The sequence below is a fragment of the Canis aureus genome, chromosome 4 (genome assembly GCF_053574225.1).
Source record: "Canis aureus isolate CA01 chromosome 4, VMU_Caureus_v.1.0, whole genome shotgun sequence".
NCBI lineage: Eukaryota > Metazoa > Chordata > Mammalia > Carnivora > Canidae > Canis > Canis aureus.
In genome coordinates, this window is record NC_135614.1 from 73,316,773 (window position 1) to 73,339,484 (window position 22,712).

Below are 22,712 nucleotides of genomic sequence, written 5' to 3' on the forward strand. Positions count from 1 at the left end.
TAAATAAATAAATAAATAAATAAATCTTAAAAGAAACCCTGTATCTATTACCAGTCGGCATTAATAAATTTTTATGTTATTTTAAAATATTGTAGAATTTATGCCGAGTTTTATTCAACACATGTATTTTATTAGTCTTGGGCAGCCATGATATATCTCCAAGTATTGAATAATGTTGGTTTAGGTAAGCGCTATAGAAAAATAACCACGAAGATCTAAAAAATGTTGGGATACCTGGGTGGCTCAGCAGTTGAGTATCTACCTTCAGCTTAGGTCGTCATCCTGGAGTTGCAGGATCGAGTCCCACATTGGGCTCCCTGCATGGAGCCTGCTTCTCCCTCTACCTGTGTCTCTGCCTCTCTCTCTGTGTCTCTCATGAATAAATAAATAAAATCTTTAAAAAAAGATTTAAAAAATATATTATGTATTTTTGGATCAGTGGACTTTGTGCTGTTTAAATCTGATCAGTTTGTATATACATTATTATATCAGTAAAGAGTATAGGCAAAAGTAATAAGGCTAAGTAGGAGACTGTACTCATTTTTATTCCTAGTCTGAAATTTGGTTTTGATGATCACTTAATTTTGTCTGCAGATTGATTGTCCTCTGGAGAGTATTGTACAAAAAAACTTTATGGTATCAAACACAATTAAGTCAAAGACTTCCTGAAGATGACAGGCAGTTAATGGAAAAGATGGCACAAGAAGCATCTACTGTCAAGGCTCTGTTATGTCATATACAGGCTAACTTACAGACTGCTGGAGTTCATGTGAACCAAGGCTTGGAACTTAAATCTATCAATGGTCAGTAGCTTATAAACATTTTCCAACTCTGTGAATAAGCAATGTTGTTAACTGGGCTTTGATTTTATTAATTGCTTGTGATTCCTTGTTTTTCAAAATAGTTTCTAACTGAGCTGCATCCACTAAATTTTAAAATGAAGTAAATTTTTATAAAGTAATGTCATTAACCATGACTGGTTGTTGGTTAAAAACTTTGTAGGTGAAGAATATTTCCTGTTAGGATCATATGAAAAATCTGTTCAATTGTGGAAGAAAGCGCTACAAGAAACCCAAGAGAAAGGTAGGAGAGTGTTAAAAAATAATAGTCACCATAATATTGGTAGGAACGTATTTTGGAATGCTGTAGAGTTTAAAAATAATTCCAAAGTTTCTGAGTACTCACAATTAATGCTCGAATGGAATACATAATGGTAGGCAACTTGACTGTCAGAAATAGTTATTTAAAATTGTTTTTTGTCTTGGAATTTGTAGCACCAAGAATTTTTTCCATTACCTAGAGGAGGCTCCCTCTGTCCTTTCTTTTGGTTAGTGAGTTGTGATTAATTATTGATGGGGAAAAATGAGATTTAGATCCTAAATAAAATAATGTTTTTTTGGCCATTTGCTTTTTACAGACTTAGAGAAGCATGGAGCTAAGGCTCTCTGTCCTTAAGTATTTCAACTTGAAGAATTTCCTGTGAGTTAGACTGATTGTTGGGTTAAGTATGGGCTTCATGGAATTCTTTTTTTTTTCTTCATGGAATTTTTGATGAGACTATAGGATTGTAGATTCTAGAAACTGGTGATAGCTTTTATGGTATTGAGGGTAGGCTAGGATGACAGAAATTCTCAGCTAGCAACCTTGGAACTAGCCATGACTGTAACTATCACATGGTCAGGTTTGGCCAATTATTAAGTTAATTTTATGACTTCTTTGTATATTTCATTCATTCTCCTATTTAACCAGTATTTATCAAGGGCCCTGTATGTCCCTAGTACTGTAGTAGGTACTAGGGTTAACTGAAATAAATAACTTTACCCTTAAGTTGCCCATAAAATGGAGAGATTACATAAACAACTAGCACTTTTCTTGTTATGTTGTTTGGTAGGTGCTGGGGAAGCACAGAAGAGCACTTCCCACAACCTAAGGCTGGAGTGTCAGCATTAGTCTGGGGAAAACTTGGAGCAGTTGACATTAAAAAAATTTCTTTAAGGATTTTACTTCTTTATTTGAGACAATGAGAGAGAGTGAGAGAAAGTAGGAGGTGGGGGAGAGGCAGAGGCAGAGGGAGAGAGAGAGGTAAACTCCTGTTCAGCAGAGAGCCTGACTCTGGGGCTCCATCCTGGGACTCCTGGATCATGACCTGAGCCATAGACAGATGCTTAGCCAACTGAGCCACCCAGGTACCCCAGGAATTGACATTTAAAATTGAATATAGGGATCCCTGGGTGGCGCAACGGTTTGGCGCCTGCCTTTGGCTCAGGGCGCGATCCTGGAGACCCAGGATCGAATCCCACGTCGGGCTCCTGGTGCATGGGACCTGCTTCTCCCTCTGCCTGTGTCTCTGCCTCTCTCTCTCTCTCTCTGTGACTATCATAAATAAATTAAAAAAAAATTTTTTAAAAATAAAAAAAAATAAAATTGAATATAAATCAGCCAGTTAAAATAGAAGTAATGATTTAACAAAGAAGATAGCATTATAAAAGCAAAAAGATGTGAGAAACCATGACAATTTGGTAAATTGTAAGTTGTTTAATAGGACTAAATTATATATGTATGCAATATTGGGGGTAAGGTGGTGAGAGCTAAGGTGAGAGATATATAGAGAATAGATGATAAGGAACATACTGTATGTATTGTCAAGGGATTAAGATTTTATCCCAAAGAGATTGGGATCAGTTAGAAACTTTATGTAGGAAAGAGAACTTTTTAAATGAATATAGGCCATTTGGAAAATTTCCTTTGGTGCAATGTGGAGGGTCATTTGTAGAAATGTGGTGTAGATATGTAAGTCTCACATGGAAGCAGGAAAATTAGTCTGTTGAGGAGGTCCTGAATCAAAGCAATGTCAAGAGTAGTGGAGAGCAGAGGTTATACTTGACAGACAATAGGTTTGATCAGTTGGACTTGGTGACTGAGTAGATTTGGAGAAAGAAGTCTAATGGCATTCTCAGTAGGGGATTGTCCAACTGGATGAAGAGGTGTGACATTCAAGAAGATGAGAAGTTCTGATGGAGAAATGAATTCCATTCTGAACCTTTACATTTAATTTCTTTTCTAATTGTATCCACTAAAAATGGCTTCTAATAATAGAGACTGAAATTAATAACTTCTTTTAATAAGAAAATTTATTTCTCTGTCTTAGAAAAGGAGACCAGAAATTCACACTCTGGGGCTGATTTGGTGTTCCTATGGTCTAGTTAAAGACCCGTGCTCCTTTAGTTTTTCTACTCAGTCACCTTAGTGCATTGCTTCCGATCTTAAGGCCCATTACATGAGCTAAAATGAGTACTCGGACTCCAGCCATCACATCCATATTCTTGACAGCAGAAAGGAAGAAAGCAGGAAGGACAAGAAAGGGTGCACCTCCTAGATGAGTTACCTCCCTCCAAGCAGCTTTTCTGGAAGTTCTATCCAGTGTTTTCTTTTGGTTTATAATTCAGTCATTATTTTTTTACATGGCCACATCTAAGTGAAATCGTGCATTATTTATTTTTTTAAAGATTTTTTTTTTTTTTTAATTTTTAAGTTATCTCTGTCCCCAACATGGAGCTTGAACCTACAACTCCAAGATCAGGAGTCTCATGCTCCACTGACTGAACCAGCTGGGCACCCCTGGGTGCATTGTTAGCCCCCCAAAATTGGAATTCTTTTACTCAGGAGGAATGGATAAGGTGTCAGTTCTAAACACCCTTCAGATACTTGGACACAGTGGTCAGGGGCTCCTATCTCTTTGGATAGTGCTTCTTTGGGAAGTCTCTTTGACTGATTGATATATGTATGGTATCTTGGCGTTTTCTTTTTTAGCATGTTTCCTTTTGTTTTATGCCATGTGTACTTGAGATAAATGTTGTTAATGGACCTCAGTGCTGAGTTGATGAGGATTTGCAGCTCTCTTGGAATAACATCTTAGTCATCCTAGGGCCTGATGAAAGATAATAAAATCGTTCAGAACTTAAAATGAAAAAGAACAAAGTATTGTTTTAAGAAAAAAAAACTTTTATTGAAGTGTAAAATACAGAAAAATCCACATAACCTGAGTGTACAGCTCTCATAAGCTGAGAACATGCCTGTCTATCTTGCACCCAGATCAAGAACATTACCTTGCTGGGGTGCCTGGTTGGCTTATTTGGAAGAGTGTGTGACTCTTGATTTTGGAGTTGTGAATTTGACCTTCATGTTCAGTGTAGAGATTACTTAAATAAATAAACTTTAAAAAAAAAAGTTGCTAACGTGTTCTTAATGTAAGTTTAATTCTTTCTTGTTTAAGGAGGAAGAAGATCATGTTTTCTTCAGATGCGCTATTATCTTTCTCTTTTATACTGTTACCTCTATAGCTATAATTTAAATGATGCTCAAGGATTATGTGATCAACTAGTAAGAGAAATATTGAGGGGGTCCCACCTACCTGTAAAAGAAAATGAGGATTGTTCAGGTATGTATTTCAACAACCAGTATGTGTAATTTCATTCTTTTTATTCGTAGGTTTAGATATGAAATTGCTTATGCATAAAAGTTAGTTGCTCTGACTAAATTATGTTATGGTGAATTTTGACCTGTCAACTTCTCAATAACAATTATCATGGTTTTTTTTTTTTTTTTTTTTTTAAATTTTTATTTATTTATGATAGTCACAGAGAGAGAGAGAGAGAGAGAGGCAGAGACACAGGCAGAGGGAGAAGCAGGCTCCATGCACCGGGAGCCCGACATGGGATTCGATCCCGGGTCTCCAGGATCGCGCCCTGGGCCAAAGGCAGGCGCCAAACCACTGCGCCACCCAGGGATCCTTATCATGGGTTTTTTTGTTTTTGTTTTTGTTTTTTAAATTTTTGCATCCAGACAGCCAAGGTGGCTCAGCGGTTTAGCACCGCCTTCAGCCCAGGTTGTGATCCTGGAGACCCGGGATCGAGTCCCATGTCGGGCTCCCTGCATGGAGCCTGCTTCTCCCTCTGCCTGTGTCTCTGCCTCTCTCTCCCTCTCTCTCTCTGTCTCGCTCTGTGTCTCTCATGAATAAATAAATAAAATCTTAAGAAAAAAATCTTTGCATCCTCAGGCCTTAGCAATAATTGCCTGCTGAATTGATAGAATTGTTTTCTCACAGCCATATTTGTTAGAAATAATATCAGGTATCCAATTATTTTTCCTAAACATACTCATATTTTCTTTAACTGTTGCTTAAAGTGATTTAGTAAAGTGATGAACATCACTTTCTGAGGTATTCCAAGTCTCTTTTTTTAATTTGTTTCAGAGGCTTCGGGATATCTGCATTGCCCTTTCCAAAGAGATGTATTTAAATTAAGCAATACCCAGAGTGGAAGATATATATAAACATATATTATGCCAACTTAGGTTTTTATTATTTTAGCCACTGTTAATGGATTTCTTACTTTTTGTGATTTTTATCTTTTAAAATCTTTGTGTTCATTATGGAAGTAATATGTGTTCATTTTAGATAATTTTGAAAATATGGAAAAGTATAAAGAAGAAGAAGTCACTTATAATTTGACCACTTTCTATGTTTATATTATATATGTATATTAGAGCTGTGTATTCTGTTTTTATAATCTTTTAGAATTTAATATCTTGATTAATATTTTCCAGTGTAAATAAGTCTTTTTTGAAAACTTATTAAACATTTCCCCCATTATTGCATGTTTTTATTTTATTTTATTTTATTTTTTATTTTTTATTTATTTATGATAGTCACAGAGAGAGAGAGAGAGGCAGAGACACAGGCAGAGGGAGAAGCAGGCTCCACGCACCGGGAGCCCGACGTGGGATTCGATCCCGGGTCTCCAGGATCGCGCCCTGGGCCAAAGGCAGGCGCCAAACCGCTGCGCCACCCAGGGATCCCATATTGCATCTATTGCATGTTTTAGTTGCTGCCACCTGTTTATTGTTTTAAGTAGTGCTGCAGTGTACATAAATTTTTGTGGGCATTACTAATAATTTCAAGTTTCTAAGAATACTTTCCTAGTGGAGTTCCACAGGACACATTTGATTCCTTTAGCAACAGGTTGTGTCAACACGTGTAAATATAATTTACCAAGGAAGCTCATTTAGAGATTCAGTGCCCAGGCTTTTTAATTAGAGGCTGGCGAGTCATGTAGACCCTTCTGCTTAGCCTGTCCCAAAATTCTACACTCTCAGAAGAACCACAGCTGTTTAACATAAACCACATTATTTGTACAAACAGGTCCAGGGAGCCATTCTCATCAGTTAAGGTGGTGGGAATCTTCCCCAAATCCACGTTCCCAGATGCCATCCAAGGGCCAACATTATAAGCAAGCCTGTTCTTTTTTTTTTTTTTTCAAGCCTGTTCTTTTAACTCTTTCCTGCACACTTACCTTATTAAATCATTGTATAAAGTAATAATTTTTACTGGCTAAGGTTGTCATTATTAACGTCATCACTGTGCCACATACAGAATTACCATTTCAAATTTTTTTTTTTACCTCTGAGTTGATACAGTTTTACTCTGTGACCATCTTTTAGAATTAAGTTGCTTCACATTAAAGGAGCTTATTTTTGAGGTTCCAATAATGATTTTTGTATGATTAAGATTACTGGAAATCTTGCCTTGGTATAATCCTATAGTAAGTTTAATGCTGGAGAAAATAATTCGTTCTCGTATATTTTTAAGCTTAATGTGAAGTAGTAGTATGTTTTCTCCAAACTTTTAGTGACCAAATGAAGAGTACTGCTTGAAGGCTAAAAAGATTTTTTCAAGATTCTTTTTATTAAAAAAAGCTTATTAACAATAATCTTGAGTGCCTACTATGAGAGGAGTGGTGTTAGGTGCTGAGGTATATAGTGACAAGATACAAGTGGTTCACATGCACATAGAACTTAATATTGTGAATATGTATCAAGTGACTTCTGGGAAAGAAAAACATTTTGCTATTTTTGGGGCCATAAATTTTATTTTTAAATTTATTTTAATTAATTAATTTTTTAAAAAAGATTTTCTTTGTTAATTCATGACAGACACACACAGAGAGAGGCAGAGACACAGGCAGAGGGAGAAGCAGGCTCCATGCAGGGAGCCCTATGCAGACCCCATTCTGGGGACTCAAGGATCACACTCTGGGCCAAAGGCAGATGCTCAACTGCTGAGCCACCCAGGTGTCCTAATTAATTTGTGTGTGTGTGTGTGTGTGTGTGTGTGAGAGAGAGAGAGAGAGAGAGAGAGAGAAAGAAACAGAGGAGGAGAGCGAGAGGGAGAGAATCCCAAGCACTCTCCACACCAAGCACAAGCCTGACTCAGGGCTTGATCTCACAATCCTGACATCATCTGATCTAAGCTGAAATCAAGAGTTGGATGCTTAACCAACTGAGCCACTCAGGTGTCCTGCCAGAAATTTCATAAAAATTAATGTTAACTTAGTATTTAGATTTAGTAGCTTACCTATTTTCAAATTTCTGAATGCCAGTTTATATTACTGAGCTTTGATTCTCAAATGGAGGTGACACATTTGCTCCTGCTAGTTTATATATCAATCACTGCAGAAATCCTGATGTAACTCCTATCCCCCCACCCCACTTTCTCCGCCCCACATTTTCCTTTTGTCCCTCCCTACCACCAAAGAATCTTATAAAAGTGAACCACTCTTACTAAGGGGAGTGTATCCTAATCCCCAGATCTAATGGTACAGAAAACAGCATTAAAAATCACTGTTCTAGGGGCTCCTGGGTTGTTCAGTCGGTTAAGCATCTGCCTGTGGCTCGGGTCATGATCTCAGGGTCCTGGGATTGAGCCCCATGTCGGGCTCCATGCTCAGTGGGGGAGTCTGCTTCTGCCTCTGCCTCTGTTCCTCTCCCTGCTTGTGCTCTTTTTCTTACTCACTCTCAAATAAATAAAACCTTAAAAAAAAAAAGAATCACCGTTCTAGTGCTTTCAGATTATTTTTATAGTAAGCTCTGCCTCCTTTTATCGAAGAAAAAAAATTGGAAAGGGAAGGCAGAAGGGAAAATAATGAAATCTAAGCTTACAAGTGCATCATGGCTGGATTGTTTTCTATTTATCCCTCCATGTTTTAAAATAAAACTGGCAACTTGAAGTCCTCAGTAGTTCCTAAGTGTATATGCTCATAATTACGGGCTAATTATTTTTGTTCAGTTGTCCTCAGGAAGCACAGATACCTATTATAAATTAGCTTATATAGGTCATTGTCTCAACAAAAATTTTTAATTACAATTTTCTTCTTGTATAATATTGGGAACTTACCACTTTTGATAGTTTGATCAGAATCTCCTTTGGTCGTTTGCTGTATTCCTTAGTTCCTGAGAAGCCTCCCTGTGAGTTTGGAATGACTAGAAGGGTTCGTCCTGAGGCGGCAGTGAGGGTTATCCAGTCCATGGCCCGGTTCATGGCCGCCTATTTCACCAACCAGCCACTTTGCATTTTGCCACCTCACAATGTGAACGTTCTTCCTCCCCTTCATGTTGAAACAGGTTAGTAAGCAAATAATTTTCTCACTTTGTTTTTTCACATAGTATTTAAAATCGACTTAGACAGTGATCGTTATTCTATGGAAATACTGTTCTAACTTAGTGTGTGACTCATAGATTCCCAGTGACTGTATGTAAATGAATAAAATCTGAAATAAGTAATTGCTTGGGCTTGTTTTTATTGAGTATGGATTCTTAATTACAAATTTTAGACAAAATGGTATTTTTTATAAAGTTTCCATTTTTAAAGTAAAAGGACTGTCACCTTCATTTATATAAAATGGAAATTTAATAAATTTTGAGCATGCTAATTTATAATTTTATTTGGACGATTTGCTTTTATAATTCTCTTTGGATCATTTACTTTGCTCTATTTAATCATCTTATCAATGTCAAAATGTACCACAGATTAGCACATAGAGAATTGCTCTGCCCTTATGGAGAGAAACATGTACACAGATGTCTATGATGTTCATTTTATTCCACTAATTTTATTAAGTGTCTGCTGTGTGCCAAGCAGCATTGTAGGCGCTAGAAATATATTAGTTTGCACCATATGAGGTTAATAATATGAAGATATTGGTAGTTTTTTTGATGTATGAAATAAACTTATTCTGATTGCTATGAACAAAACAGATAAAATACCTGTTACTTTATGGAGTTTACATCTAATAGCTTGAAACAGAAAATTAAATAAGTGAATACATAAACAAAATATATCAAATGGTAATAGTTGATATGCAGAGGACTGAAATAGAGTAATACATTGTGATTGGGTGGTTGTTGGAGATGGCGAATTGAGGGAAGTGCTCTCTGAGTTGGGACGTGTAAGATGAACTCTTTTTTTTTTTTTTTTAATTTATTTTTTATTGGTGTTCAATTTACTAACATACAGAATAACCCCCAGTGCGCGTCACCCATTCACTCCCACCCCCCGCCCTCCTCCCCTTCTACCACCCCTAGTTCGTTTCCCAGAGTTAGCAGTCTTTACGTTCTGTCTCCCTTTCTGATATTTCCCACACATTTCTTCTCCCTTCCCTTATATTCCCTTTCACTATTATTTATATTCCCCAAATGAATGAGAACATATAATGTTTGTCCTTCTCCGACTGACTTACTTCACTCAGCAAGATGAACTCTTAATGACAAGAAAGAGCCACCATGGACATATCAGGACTTAAACAGCATTCTAACCAGAGCTTGTGCAAAAGCCTCAGAACAAGAACAAACCTGATGCATTTGAGAAACTGAAATGCAAATGTGGCTGGAGCATAGAAGATGATGTGAGATGAAGTCAGGGATAGAGGCCAGATGTTGTAAGCCAGGGGAAGGAATCTGTACTTTAAGTACAAGGGGCTTTCGCCGGAAGCAACATGAACTGGTAAATATGTACACATATGTTAGAATTATACAAGATGTAAGGTGATTAGCAGTTTCATAGAGGCAGCAACAAGTGTCCCTGCTTCCCTGGGAAGAAGAGTTGGTCGTGACCTGATTATGGTTTCTTTTAGGGAGCTGGTCTGAACAAAAACAGCTTATTCCAGGCTCTGCCTGCTGTGCTGGCCTGTCCACCATGTCCTTGCCTACTGTGTCCTAACTCAGATTCAGCTGGTGTTTCTGCCTTTTCACCCTACCAGCCTGTGCTCCTTTCACTCTTATGCTTTCCTCTAAGGCTCTCACATACATATTACTTATTTCCATGTACATTTGATACTACATTTGACCCATGAATGACACAGGTTAGGCATGCCGACCCCCAGCACAGTCAAAAATTCACATAAAATTTTTGACTCCCCAAATCTGAACTGTCAATAACCTACTCTTGACCAGATGCCTTACCTGTTAGAGAAACAGCTAATATGTATTGTATATGTATTATATACTGTATTCTTACAATAAAGTAAGCTAGAAAAAGAAAATGTTAAGAAAGTCAGAGGAGAAAATAAATTTATATTGTTGTACTGTATTTATCAAAAGAAATCTGTGTATAAGGAGACCTGCCCAGTTCAAACCCATGTTGTTCAAGGGTCAGCTGTATTCATTATCATTACAATGGTTTTATATTTAAGCTCTCTTTTTTGTTACAGCCCTAGGTATTTATCACTTGTGTTTTCTATTTTTGGTAGTGAAGTTTCTGACAATAAATCGTATCCTTAATCCACATTATTTTACTGAAGAAGAGAGGTGGTACTCCATGTGGTTTTTAGAAAAACCTGAAAAAACAAAGGTCAAATCCTGACTTCAAAAATTTGTCTCAGTTTCTTGCCTTTTCTATCCTACATTGTTTATAGGACTTGAGCTCTTTGCCATGATCTTTATCTTTTCAGATCACTTCATATACCTAGGGAAGATTGCTCTTTATCACACGGAGGGAAGAAAGGTGATAGAATTATGGAGTTGTTTTTGGACATATTCATAAACATACATAAAATAAAAGCTCAAATACGTGCCTTTTTAATACTTGTGTAAATCTTCTCAATGAGAGGAGAGGCTAGGAAAGAAAGTTTTGTGATCTCTTTCTAAGCCTAAGACTCTGATTATTGAAAATTTAAATACCTGAAACTTGGTATATATCCTTAGGTTTCTTTAATTTCCTAATATCTTGAAAAAGGATATTTACACGCCTGACTTAATATAGATTTCATGTTAATGTTTTACTTTTTTTTTTTTAATTTTTTTTATTTATTTATGATAGTCACAGAGAGAGAGAGAGAGGCAGAGACACAGGCAGAGGGAGAAGCAGGCTCCATGCACCGGGAGCCTGATGTGGGATTCGATCCCGGGTCTCCAGGATCGCGCCCTGGGCCAAAGGCAGGCACCAAACCGCTGCGCCACCCAGGGATCCCCATGTTAATGTTTTAAATCAGAACTAATGGCAGAATGTATTGAGAATTGAGTTACTTGTTTGGTGTGATGTTTGCTGTATAAAAGCAATAAAATGTTCGGAAGATCAAATCATTCAAGTTCTTGTAATAGTATGATAACTTGCTCATAGGAAATAAAAAAGTAGGAAAAATTTAGTCAATCTCTGGTCTCTGCCTACGCAGAATCAAACATTCGTGTGAATGACAATTTTTTTTTGTTTGTTTCTATCCAAATGTGTTTGTCAGAAAGCTAAAGTGTGTTTGGTGTGGGCAGACTGTGTTGGTAACATGAGAAACTAATCGTTTCAAGGAATAGAAACCCATGTATCCCATTTGCCAGTTTTATTTTAAGGATGTGAGTGGGAATGTTAGCAATATGTATTTTTTGAAAAAAACTAGCAGTTCTGTCATTGTATTTCCAAGTTTCTTATTCCATTATTTTAATTAGAGAAAGATCTAGAAGGTTAAGGAGGATGGGACCCTTTGTATATATAATCCAAGGCTGAAATCTTGTCCACTACTCTTTTCTACTTTCTTATAAACATTAATACATTGAATACCTAAAGGCTTGAGTTTTACCTCAAATTAGTTTTTTATTCCATGACACTTTGAGGAATACAAAGTCATATAAATGCATCTCTCCTCACCAAATTTCTAGTAGGAGAAATAGAGATTTATTTCAGAACAGCACACAGAAATAAATGGTACAGTGTGCCCCGGTATATTTAAGTGTGTATATATGTGTTTACACTATCTGACATAAAGTTTTCATTAAACTGTGTTTATAGTTGTTTTATGTAATGTACTCAATGCTGTCTCTTCTCTTTCTGTATCCACCTGTTCTGTTTCATTTTTTTTTAAGATTTATTTATTAATGAGAAACACAGAGAGAGAGAGAGAGAGAGAGAGAGAGAGGCAGAGACACAGGCAGAAAGAGAAGCAGGTTCCATGCAGGGAGCCCGACGTGAGACTCGATCCTGGGTCTCCAGGATCAGGCCCTGGGCCAAAGGCGGTGCTAAACTGCTGAGCCATCTGGGCTGCCCTCTGTTTCATTTTTTAAGAATGCTGGCATTTACTTCATGACCCCCTAATGAGGCATATTCTTCTTCAGTGTTTAAAAAAAAGTAGGGCGATCCCTCGATGGCTCAGCGGTTTAGCACCTGCCTTCGGCCCGGGGCGTGATCCTGGAGTCCCTGGATCGAGTCCACATCGGGCTCCCTGCATGGAGCCTGCTTCTCCCTCTGCCTGTGTCTCTGCCTCTATTTCTCTGTCTCTCATGAATAAATAAATAAAATCTTAAACAAAACAAAACAAAACAAAAAAACCCCTATGTTAAGTATTTTTTTAAACCATTTAAAAAAAAAAAAGATTTTATTTATTTATCATGAGAGACAGAGAGAGAGAGAAAGGCAGAGACACTGACAGAGGGAGAAGCAAGCTCCATACAGGGAGCCCGATTGAGGAGAGCTCAATTCCGGGACTCTGGGATCATGCCCTGAGTCAAAGGCAGCCACAGAGCCGCTGAGCCACCCAGGCGTCCCTATTTTAGACCATTTTTATTTGTTTAGAAAAAGATTCTATTTATTCATGAGAGACACACGGAGAAAGGCAGAGACATAGGTAGAGGGAGAAGCAGGCTTCATGCAAGGAGCTCGATGTGAGACTCAGACCTGGGAATCAGGGATCACGCCCTGAGCCAAAGGCGACGCTCAACCATTTAGGGACACCCAGGTGTCCCTAAACCATTTTTTTTTTTTAAGAATTTATTTATCATGAGAGACAAACACAGAGAGAGAAGCACAGACACAGGCAGAGGGAGAAGCAGGCTCCACGCAGGGAGCCCGACATGGGACTCGATCCTGGGTCTCCAGGATCACGCCCTGGGCTGAAAGCAGCGTTAAACCGCTGAGCCACCCAGGCTGCCACTCCCTAAACCGTTTTTAAAAAAGATTTTATTTGGGGCACCTGGATGACTCAGTAGTTTGAGCATCTGCCTTTGGCTCAGGTTGTGATCCTGGGGAACTGGGATCAAGTCCCACATCAGGTTCCCTGCAGGGAGACTGCTTCTCCCTCTGCCTGTGTGTCTGCCTCTTTCTCTGTGTTTCTCATGAATAAATAAATAAAATCTTTTTTTTTTTTATTTAAAGATTTCATTTATTTATTTGGGAGAGAGAGAGGAAGAGAGCATGAATAAGGGGAGGGGGCAGAGGGAAAGGGAGAAAGAGAGGATAGGGGAGAAACAGATTCCCTGCTGAGGGTAGAGCCCGCCGCAGGGCTCGATTCCAGGCCCCTAGATCATGACCTGAGCTGAAGTCAGATGTTTAATCAGTTGAGCCACCCAGGCACCCATATTTTAAACCATTTTGTGTGTATCTTCCTTGTTATTTTGTGTAGAAATACCCAAGATACTAAAGAGGTTGGAGCACCTGGCTGGCACAGTTAGTGGAGCATGTGACTCTTAATCTCGAGGTTATAAATTTTAGCTCCACATTCGGTGTAAAGATTACTTAAAAATAAAATCTTGAAAAAAAAAGAGACAGAGATGTGACTATGTGAAGAGGCGTGAGTTCTGATAAATGTAATTGTACTCTCCATTTTGTTTTATGCATAGAACAGTCCCTTCGACTCATTCCTCTGCAGCACTCTATGGTGGCCAGTGTCGTAAGAGATCAGAATCTTTCTGATGTGTGGACAGTTGAATATGCCTTTGAACTATTACTTATTGGTGGCCTCGTTCCAGAGGCCGTGTGGTTGGCACACAAACTTGGAGACTGGAAGACATCTGTTTCCATCGGTGTGGCCTTCCAACTATTCTGCAAACATCATAGCCATTTCATAAGGTATGTATTTTGAGACAAACTTAGGTTAAGAAATAGCAACATAGTGTCATCTATTTTTTCTTTCTCTCATTGCTGGCATTTCCACATTTTGTGGAATCCTTGTTCCAGCATTGTCCAATAACACTGTTTTCAGTGTTGAAAATGTTCTGTTTATATGTGCTGTCAATATGATAGCTAGTAGTCACCTGTAGCTGCTATTGAGCACTTGAAATGTGCCTAGTAAGACCGAGGAACTGAATTTTCAATCTAATTTAAATTTAAATAGCTAAATGCAGTTAGTGGCTACTGTCTTGGACAGCTCAACAACTTTCCTGTGTTAAAAATTTTATTTAAATGAAAAGTTTTGTATTTAGCACATTTGTTAATAATGGCCTCAAAGGGCTTTTAGTCAGTGGGAGAGTTTGTGTTAAGTAGGTTTTGGATTTCATGCTAATCAAGCTAGTTATCTGTATTTTACCTCTTTTGAATATTATGGTATTGCTGTATCTGATATTTTTCAGTTCAAATTCAACATATATTTATTTATTAAGTAACCTCTCTGTACTAAGTTCTATGCCAGGTATCTTTGTGGATATAAACTTAAATGACACATAGTCTCCATGTTTAAGGTTTTATAGTTTAATAGAGAAATTAGGACAAAACATTATCACAATTTAGGTAGTATGGCAAGAAAAGTACTGGTTCTCCAGTGGAGAGAGCAATAGTATGAAGCAGGCATAGGACAGGAAATACTTTATGTGGGAGATATCATTTGAGATGGGCATTAGAGAGAAGACAGGATCTCTACAAATGGAGTAGCTATAGTGAGAGAACATTCCAAACATGAGCAAAGGTTATGGCAAAAGATAAGATTGGTTCAGTTTGGTTAGAGTAGACTGTAGGGTAGTAATGGGAAATGATGATGGGAAGATATATTAGTATCATAATTGTGGAGAGCCTTAAAAATCTCCTTAATGCAATGCTTCTTCAGTTATTTCTTTTTTTCTCTCCAGTTATTTCTTTTTAAAACAGAGGATAAATAAAAAGTGAATTTCACTGTTTCTTAAAATTTCATGTTTAGTTCTTAGTGTATTAATATTTCATTTTTTTCAAAATTTGGAATCATTTCACTTAACTTGATGTGATTTCAGGACCAAGAAAATGAGTCTGAATTTACCAACAAATTTGACTCCAGCACAAATTTTCCAGGAAAAGCTGCAGTGTTTTTTAGGTCGGGCAGCCTCATTGGAAGCAAAAAATGAAATGGGCTCAAAATACAAACAAGTTACAGGTATGTTACCCACATATAGTCTGACAATGTAACAGCTTAATTATATAGACTTTATGATATTATAAAAAACTTGTTAATACCCACAGTTACATTAAACTTTGAAGTTAAGCTTATCAAAGATTAAAGTTTGCTATTTATTCTTAATCACGGGAGCATCCAAAACTTATTCCAGCTTAAAAAATTGCAGTAACTGGGCAGCCCCGGTGACGCTGCGGTTTAGCACCGCCTGCAGCCCAGGGTGTGATCCTGGAGACTGGATCGAGTCCCACGTCGGGCTTTCTGCATGGGGCCTGCTTCTCCCTCTGCCTGTGTCTCTGCCTCTCTCTGTGTCTCTATGAATAAATAAATAAAAATCTTTTAAAAAAATTACAGTAACTGAATAATACTCTGATTTTCTGTACGTATCTTTTTACTAGTTATATTTTGCTACATTTGGATTATTTTCTTTTGTAGTCATAGTCCTAGAATCTCGTACACAGGAGGGTACTTAAAAGTATTTAGTTCTCTTTCTAAGTACATAAATTACAGAGTCGGTTTTGTTTTTAGTTTGAAAAGTTCAGAGTGGGGCAGCCTGGGTGGCTCGGTGGTTTAGCGCCGCTTTCAGTCCAGGGCATAATTGGATCGAGTCCCATGTCAAGCTCCTTGCTTGGAGCCTGCTTCTCCTTCTGCCTGTGTCTCTGCCTCTCTCTCTGTCTCTGTCTCTATGAATAAATAAATAAAATCTTAAAAAAAAAAAAAGTTTAGAGTGGTGTTATAAAATTAAAAATAATGTAATATCACATATATTACATAGATTTACCCAGGAGCCCTTAAAATTTGTCTGTGATATAGATGGAGAAATTTAGATGAAGAGTAATGAAGTCAGGTATTTAAAGTTGTATTTTTTTTTTTTTAATTATTCACTCATGAGAGACACAGAGAGAGGCAGAGACACAGGCAGAAGGAGAAGCAGGCTCCATGCAGGGAGCCCGATGTGGGACTCGATCCTGGGTCTCCAGGATCATGCCCTGGGCCAAAGGCAGATGCTCAACTGCTGAGCCACCCGGGCGCACTAAAGTTGTATGTTTAATGACACCTGTGGGACCCTGTGGTTTTATTAGTGCATGCCTCCATTCAGCAGTGAGACTTCTAACTCTTAGAACTTATTTCTCTTTCCAGAAAGAACTCCTAATACTTGGAAATCTGACTAAAAACTTTTCTTTGATACTTTTCTATCAATATTTTTTAAACTTTTTACTTTTTTTGTTTATATTTATTTTTAAACATTTTATTTATTTGACACAGAGAGAGAGCAAGAGAACAGCAGAGGGAGAGGGAGAAGCAGGCTCCTCACTGAACAGGGAGCCTAATGTGGGGCTCGATCTCAGGACCTTAGGATCGTGACCTGACCGAAGATAGATGCGCAACTGACTGAGCAACCCAGGCACCCCTGTCAATATTTTTTTAAATAGATGAAAGATATGTAACTACATGAAAGTTGTCTTTTGAAAAAAAAGACAAAGTCCTAGTCTGAACTTACAGTTTTGACAATATGTTGTTTTAAATAATCTGCAAAACTTTCCCACAGTAAATTTATAAGTAAAATGTGTTTCTAGGTAAAATATAAAACATAAGCATAAAAATACACATTTTAAGGCTAATAAATAGAGAAAGTGGGGGAAATTTCCAGGAGTCAGAAACAAAGAGGAAATAAAAACTCAGTGGATTCCATGCCTAAGGTATTTACCTAAATATAATAAAAACATAGAACCACCCAAAGACCTGTATACAAATTTCATGGCAGCTTTTTTCATAATAGTCAAAAACTTGAAACAACTCTAATGCTCATCAACTGGTGGATGGATAAACCAATTTCAGTTATCTGTACAATTGAATAATAATGAAGAGAGGTAAACTACTGATAACATGCAACAAAATAGATGAATTGCAGAACCATTGTGCAGAATGAAAGAAGTCGGAAAGATTACATATTGTTTGATTCCATTTATGTGCCATGTTATTAAAAAGTAACACCATAAGGGGGGCACCTAGGTGGCTCAGTTGATTATCAGACTCATGGGTTGTCGAATTGAACCCCATGTCAGTTCCACACGGGGAATCTTCATGAAGGATTCTTTCCATCTGCTTCTCTCCCCTTCACACTCTCCCTCTGCTTCCCCCTCTCTCAAATAAATATATAAATCTTAAAAAAAAAACACTATAAGGACAGGAAACAGATCAGTGGTTGCCAAAAGAAAGGTGTAAGACAACTTTTTTGGGGTGATGGCGTTCTTACAGGGTATAGATTTGCCAAAACTCATTGAACTATATACTTAAGGATGAATTTTAGTATATGTAAATTATACCTTATAAACTGATTCAAAAACAAACTCAGCAGATGGTTAGTGAAGTATAAAATGAATTTGAACTATAGGTAAATACATATATATATTTATATATACTTTATATTTATATATATTCTAGGTAAATATGTATATATATATACACACAGAGAGAGAAAGATAAAAATAGATACAAAATAGATAAAAAGAGTTGGAATATATAAAAGAAGAAAATATGAAAGAGGTCAAGTTTTATAGAGTACAGAATAGGAGGCCATAACATTTGTGTAATAGGAATTCCAATACCAGATTGTGGCTAGTAGCTATCTCTGGTGAGAGTGAGTAGAATATGAATGGTACAATAAGAAATTTCTGCTGTATCGGTAACATTAAAAAAAATTAACTGAATATACCAACAATGTTAATATCAGACAAGGATGAAAAGTTGATACATGAGTGTTTTCATATTATATTCTATATGTTAAAGGATGCTTTAAATATAAAAACCCCTAAATCTCCAGTTCTATCACCAGCATCTCCTTGCATTTTACCTCTGGGACATGTCCACATATATACTGATATTTATATAGTTGAATCCAGATAGTAGGACTATTTTGTTTGGTTTTTCTTTAGCTGTATGACATGTCATTTTTACTAACCTTTATTTAAAAAATACTATGGTGGGGGCACCTGGATGGCTCAGTTGGTTAAGTGTCTGACTAGATTTCATCTCAGGGTTGTGAGATCCAGCCCGGCATTGGGCTCCAAGCTGGGCATGGAGCATGCCTAAGAGTCTCTCCCTTCTCCCTTTGCCTCCCCCTCACTCATGTGCATGCTCGTATGCATGCATTCTCTTAAAAAAAAAAAAAAAGTACTGGGTACCTGGGTGCTTAGTGGTTGAGCATCTCTGCCTTTGGCTCAGGTTGTGATCCTGGGGTCCTGGGATTGAGTCCTGCATCAGGCTCCCTGTAGGGAGCCTGCTTCTCCCTCTGCCTGTGTTTCTGCTGCTCTCTGTAGGTTTCTCATGAGTAATTAAATAAAATCTTAAAAAAAAAAATACTATGGTGGACTAATAAGAAAAAGAAAAAAATTACTTTCCCACTGCCTTCATTCACATAAGGTTATTTACGTGTCTTTCTTGACATTTTTCCTATTATTTTTTCATGTATTATTTTTTGACGCAGGACTTATTCCAAGTATATTTTTGTTATATAGTTGTCATTACACTATCTTATGTAATTTTGGAAAAGGTCTTATGCTCTAATTGCCTATAATCTTAAAGTAGCAGAAGAGGGTTGCCTGAGTGGCTCAGTCGGTTAAGCATCTGACTCTAGATTTTGGCTCAGGTCATGATCTCAAGGTTGTGAGCTCGAGCCCTGCATTGGGTTCTGCTCTGGATATGGAGCCTGCTTAAGATATTCTCTCTCCCTCTCCTCCTGCCCCTTCTGCACCCACCCCTCCATATTCCCATGCATTTTCTCTCTCTAAAAAAAAAAAATGGTAGCAGAATAGTTATTAAATTCTCCCTAGAAATTGGCCTGTTTTGCATGTCATCCAGTATGTTTGTTTTTGATGATTGGCTTTTTCAGATAGGAGATTTTACACTACAGAAAAGGATCAGCATAATATAAACTTTAATTTACCTGATTTTGTGTTTGGTAGATCCCATTGAAGAAGAAGATGTAAATCTGCTATTTGGTTCAGTGCAAGAAGTATTGAAAGCAGCAGTTATGGCCGATGCAGATGTTCTATCAGAGACATTTCAGCTCCTGGTCACCTCTGCCAAGGACTTGAGTAAGAGACTGTGGGGCTTGGTGCCAGTTGGCTTGTACCTACCAGCTCCTCCGTTATATTGTCCTCAGCCAGCTATTCTTAGTGAAGTAAGCTAAATGTTTAATATTTTAATTAACTTAAACTTGATTTTTTTTTATTAGACGAACTCATTAAACTTGATTTTGTACGAATTTTAAGATAACCAACTTAATGATAATAATCAAGTTAAGAATGAAAGCCCTGAAGACAAACTTCCGAATCCCAGCTTTGCTGTTTATTAATTGTATCATCTTAGGCAATGCACTGACCTGTTTAAGTTTCCTTATATGAGAAATGTAGATGATGATAGTACCTGTAATAGCATTATTGTGAGGATTAAATGAGATAGCCTGTAATAGGTTTTACCTCAGGGCCGAGGACACATGTAAGCACTCAATCAATGTTAAAATTATGGCACTAATAAAATCAAGAGAGAGTACTCTATGTCCAGATTTTTAAAAAATAGACATTTGTTTAGGGTAGCAAAAATGAATATCAGAATTTAGAAGCCATACATTATTTCAGTCTTTTATTCACCTCATTGTCTTTGCCTTTTTTTTTTTTTTTTTTAAGATTTTATTTATTTATTCATGAGAGAGACAGAGAGGCAGGGACGTAGGCAGAGGGAGAAGCAAGCTCCCTCTGGGGAGCCTGATGCGGGACTTGATCCCTGACCTGGGGATCATGACCTGAGCCAGACGCTCAACCACTAAGCCACCCAGGTGCCCTGTCTTTGCCTCTTTTGAAATACTTTTTTTTTTTTAATTTGATACATCATTTTTTTCTCCTTCACTATTCAGTTGATAGTTCTGCCGTAAAGAGCAGTACAATGTTCCTCTCAGGAACTTCTCTGCTCTCATAACATTATGTTAGCTGACTTTAAGAGTTAAAGTGTTAACGCAAATTATTTACACTTAAATTATTTTAATATTTGATTAATATTTTTTACTTCAGTAATTTTATTTTTATTAATTTATTTATTTTAAAGATTTTATTTATTCACAAGAGACAGAGAGAGAGAGAGGCAGAGACACAGGCAGAGAAAAGAGAAACAGGCTCCGTGCAGAGAGCCTGATGTGGACTTGATCCCAGGATTCTGGGATCACGCTGAGTCAAAGGCAGATGCTCAACCGCCGAGCCACCCAGGCGCCCCTTGATTAATATTTTGAAGTGATTCTGGTATTGTTTTTTTTTACTACTTAATGTTTTAGTATTAGCAACTTCTATCTGTATTTGGTTTTTTTTTTTTTTTTTAGTTTTTTTTATATTCTTATTTGTTATATTTAAGGTTATGTTTCAATGGGTTAAAAATATTTTATTGATATTTCAAATGTAATATGTTATACATGGGAGGAATAAATAGTCCATTGTATTTCTCAGTGATTCATTTTTTCTGTCACATCTGAGTCTTCAGTGTATTGGTTTAGAAATAAGAACCTTTAAGGCATTTTTTGGAATATACTGTGCTGATACTAGTTTGAGTGGTTATGATCCTTAGTAGTGATTCATTTTATTATTTTTTATTAAAATTAAAATCCTTTGGGTTGGAAATAATAGAAAACTTGATCCAAATTGGTTGGCATAATTAAGAAGCCTAGTAGCAGGATAGCTTTCTGGCTCAGTTATGTTAGCATAGGTTTGAGCTCTTCCTCTCTAGTTTATTTTTTAATGTGTTAGCTTCAGCTTAAGGCTGGCTGTTTTTGTGAGAGCAGGGTGGTCTAAGGATACCTTGTCCATATCTAGAGGGAGAAGGAAGGGGAGAAAGAAAAACAGAAGTATTTTTCACCAGGATTCCAAGTAAGGGTATGGAGATTCACTCTTGGCCCAGGAGAATGGAAGGTTCTGTTTGGCAGTCCATTCCCTGGAAGCTGGGGATGTAGGATCAGCTCTCATTAAATCATCTAGGCAATGTCAGGGAGGGGCAGATACTCAATTAAAAATTGAAGGCAATGAAGAAGTGGTAATAGTAGGATGATGGGGAAGCAAATATTTATAATACATTATCTCATTCTCTGAGAAATTAATTTTTGGCTTATTGACTTGATAGTATTTATTCAACAAATATTTATTGGATCCTATTACATGTTGGACATTATTCCATGCACTGTGATAATACAAAGATAAATGACAAGGTCTTTGCTCTTGAGTAGATCTCAATGTAATGGGAAACATAAATCAGTACAGAACAAATCAGTAAAAACTCTCATGGAAGTCTAAGCAAAGTGTCATAGTCACACAGAACAGGAGGGCTTCACAGAGGGTGACATTGAAATATAAAGATTTTTCCAGGCAGAGGAAGGGAAATGACATTCTTGAAAGGAGCCTTCTATGTAACATTCTACCAATGCAGTCAGGCAGGAGTGGTGGGCTTTAACTATTATAGGGGAAGACTTGGGTTTAGGGTCAGTTTAGCCCTTTACATTGTTTGAGATGAGAGAAATATTTCCTTGACACTAGAAATAGCTATAGTTGAAATCTCTGATGCCATCCCTCAAAATTTCTTTTATAAATCTCCAAGAAAATTTTAGTTTGAGAAACACTATATTTATTTTCACCTCAACCCTCAAAATTTTCATATTACTAGCTACTAAAATCAGTTGTTTTGTTTTCTTCAGGAAGATGGCGATGATCTTGTTTTAAAAGCTGAGAAAGAAAACCGCCAAAAGGTGTCTGGAATCCTTCAACGTATCCTCTTGCTTTTCCGGGCAGCCCGGTGTTCTTTTCCTGTGGCACAGTGGTACATATTGCAGTTGAGATGGGCGAGAAAAGTCATGCAGAAGGTGTGGAAATGTCTTAGTCACTCATGTGCTATGTTAAACTATTTAAATATATTAATACTTATTAATATGTATAAATACTGACATTTTCCTAAGAAATCCTACCCTATAAATCCATAGATTTCAGGTTTGTTTATAATAAGCAACCTAATCAGTCTAGTTCTTCTGGTCTGCTGAAAGAGGACACTGTACTGAGTCTCTTTGTTAGTCCCATTCTGTCTGGCACTATAAAGCATAACATAATTAATTCCAGGTAATTTTAGTTACTTTTTTTTCTTTTTCCCACCATTATTGAAGATGTAAAGTCAATTCAGGGATTTCCCCCCCACTTCATCCTGAGGTATTATCTGTGTTCTATGGGGGCTGATGTGGGG

The 22,712-nt window shown here is 37.2% G+C and overlaps 1 protein-coding gene across 21 annotated transcripts in view; it reads left to right on the top strand.

Moving 5' to 3' along the window:
* CPLANE1 (ciliogenesis and planar polarity effector complex subunit 1) overlaps nucleotides 1–22,712 on the top strand; it is a 137,599-nt gene that overhangs the window by 23,555 nt on the left and 91,332 nt on the right. For 18 of the 21 annotated variants that reach the window (XR_013378621.1, XR_013378620.1, XM_077896176.1 and 15 more), the window contains 9 exons: nucleotides 595–803; nucleotides 1,003–1,083; nucleotides 4,274–4,438; nucleotides 6,991–7,128; nucleotides 8,284–8,457; nucleotides 13,930–14,158; nucleotides 15,289–15,428; nucleotides 19,412–19,629; nucleotides 22,177–22,341. Coding sequence is in view for 19 of the 21 variants with exons in the window: in XM_077896176.1 (XP_077752302.1) it covers nucleotides 595–803; nucleotides 1,003–1,083; nucleotides 4,274–4,438; nucleotides 6,991–7,128; nucleotides 8,284–8,457; nucleotides 13,930–14,158; nucleotides 15,289–15,428; nucleotides 19,412–19,629; nucleotides 22,177–22,341 (1,519 nt within the window). In the remaining 2 variants the exon portion in view is untranslated. The remainder of the gene's footprint in view (nucleotides 1–594; nucleotides 804–1,002; nucleotides 1,084–4,273; nucleotides 4,439–6,990; nucleotides 7,129–8,283; nucleotides 8,458–13,929; nucleotides 14,159–15,288; nucleotides 15,429–19,411; nucleotides 19,630–22,176; nucleotides 22,342–22,712) is intronic. The other 3 variants (XM_077896186.1, XM_077896188.1, XM_077896196.1) reach the window with 1 other exon arrangement.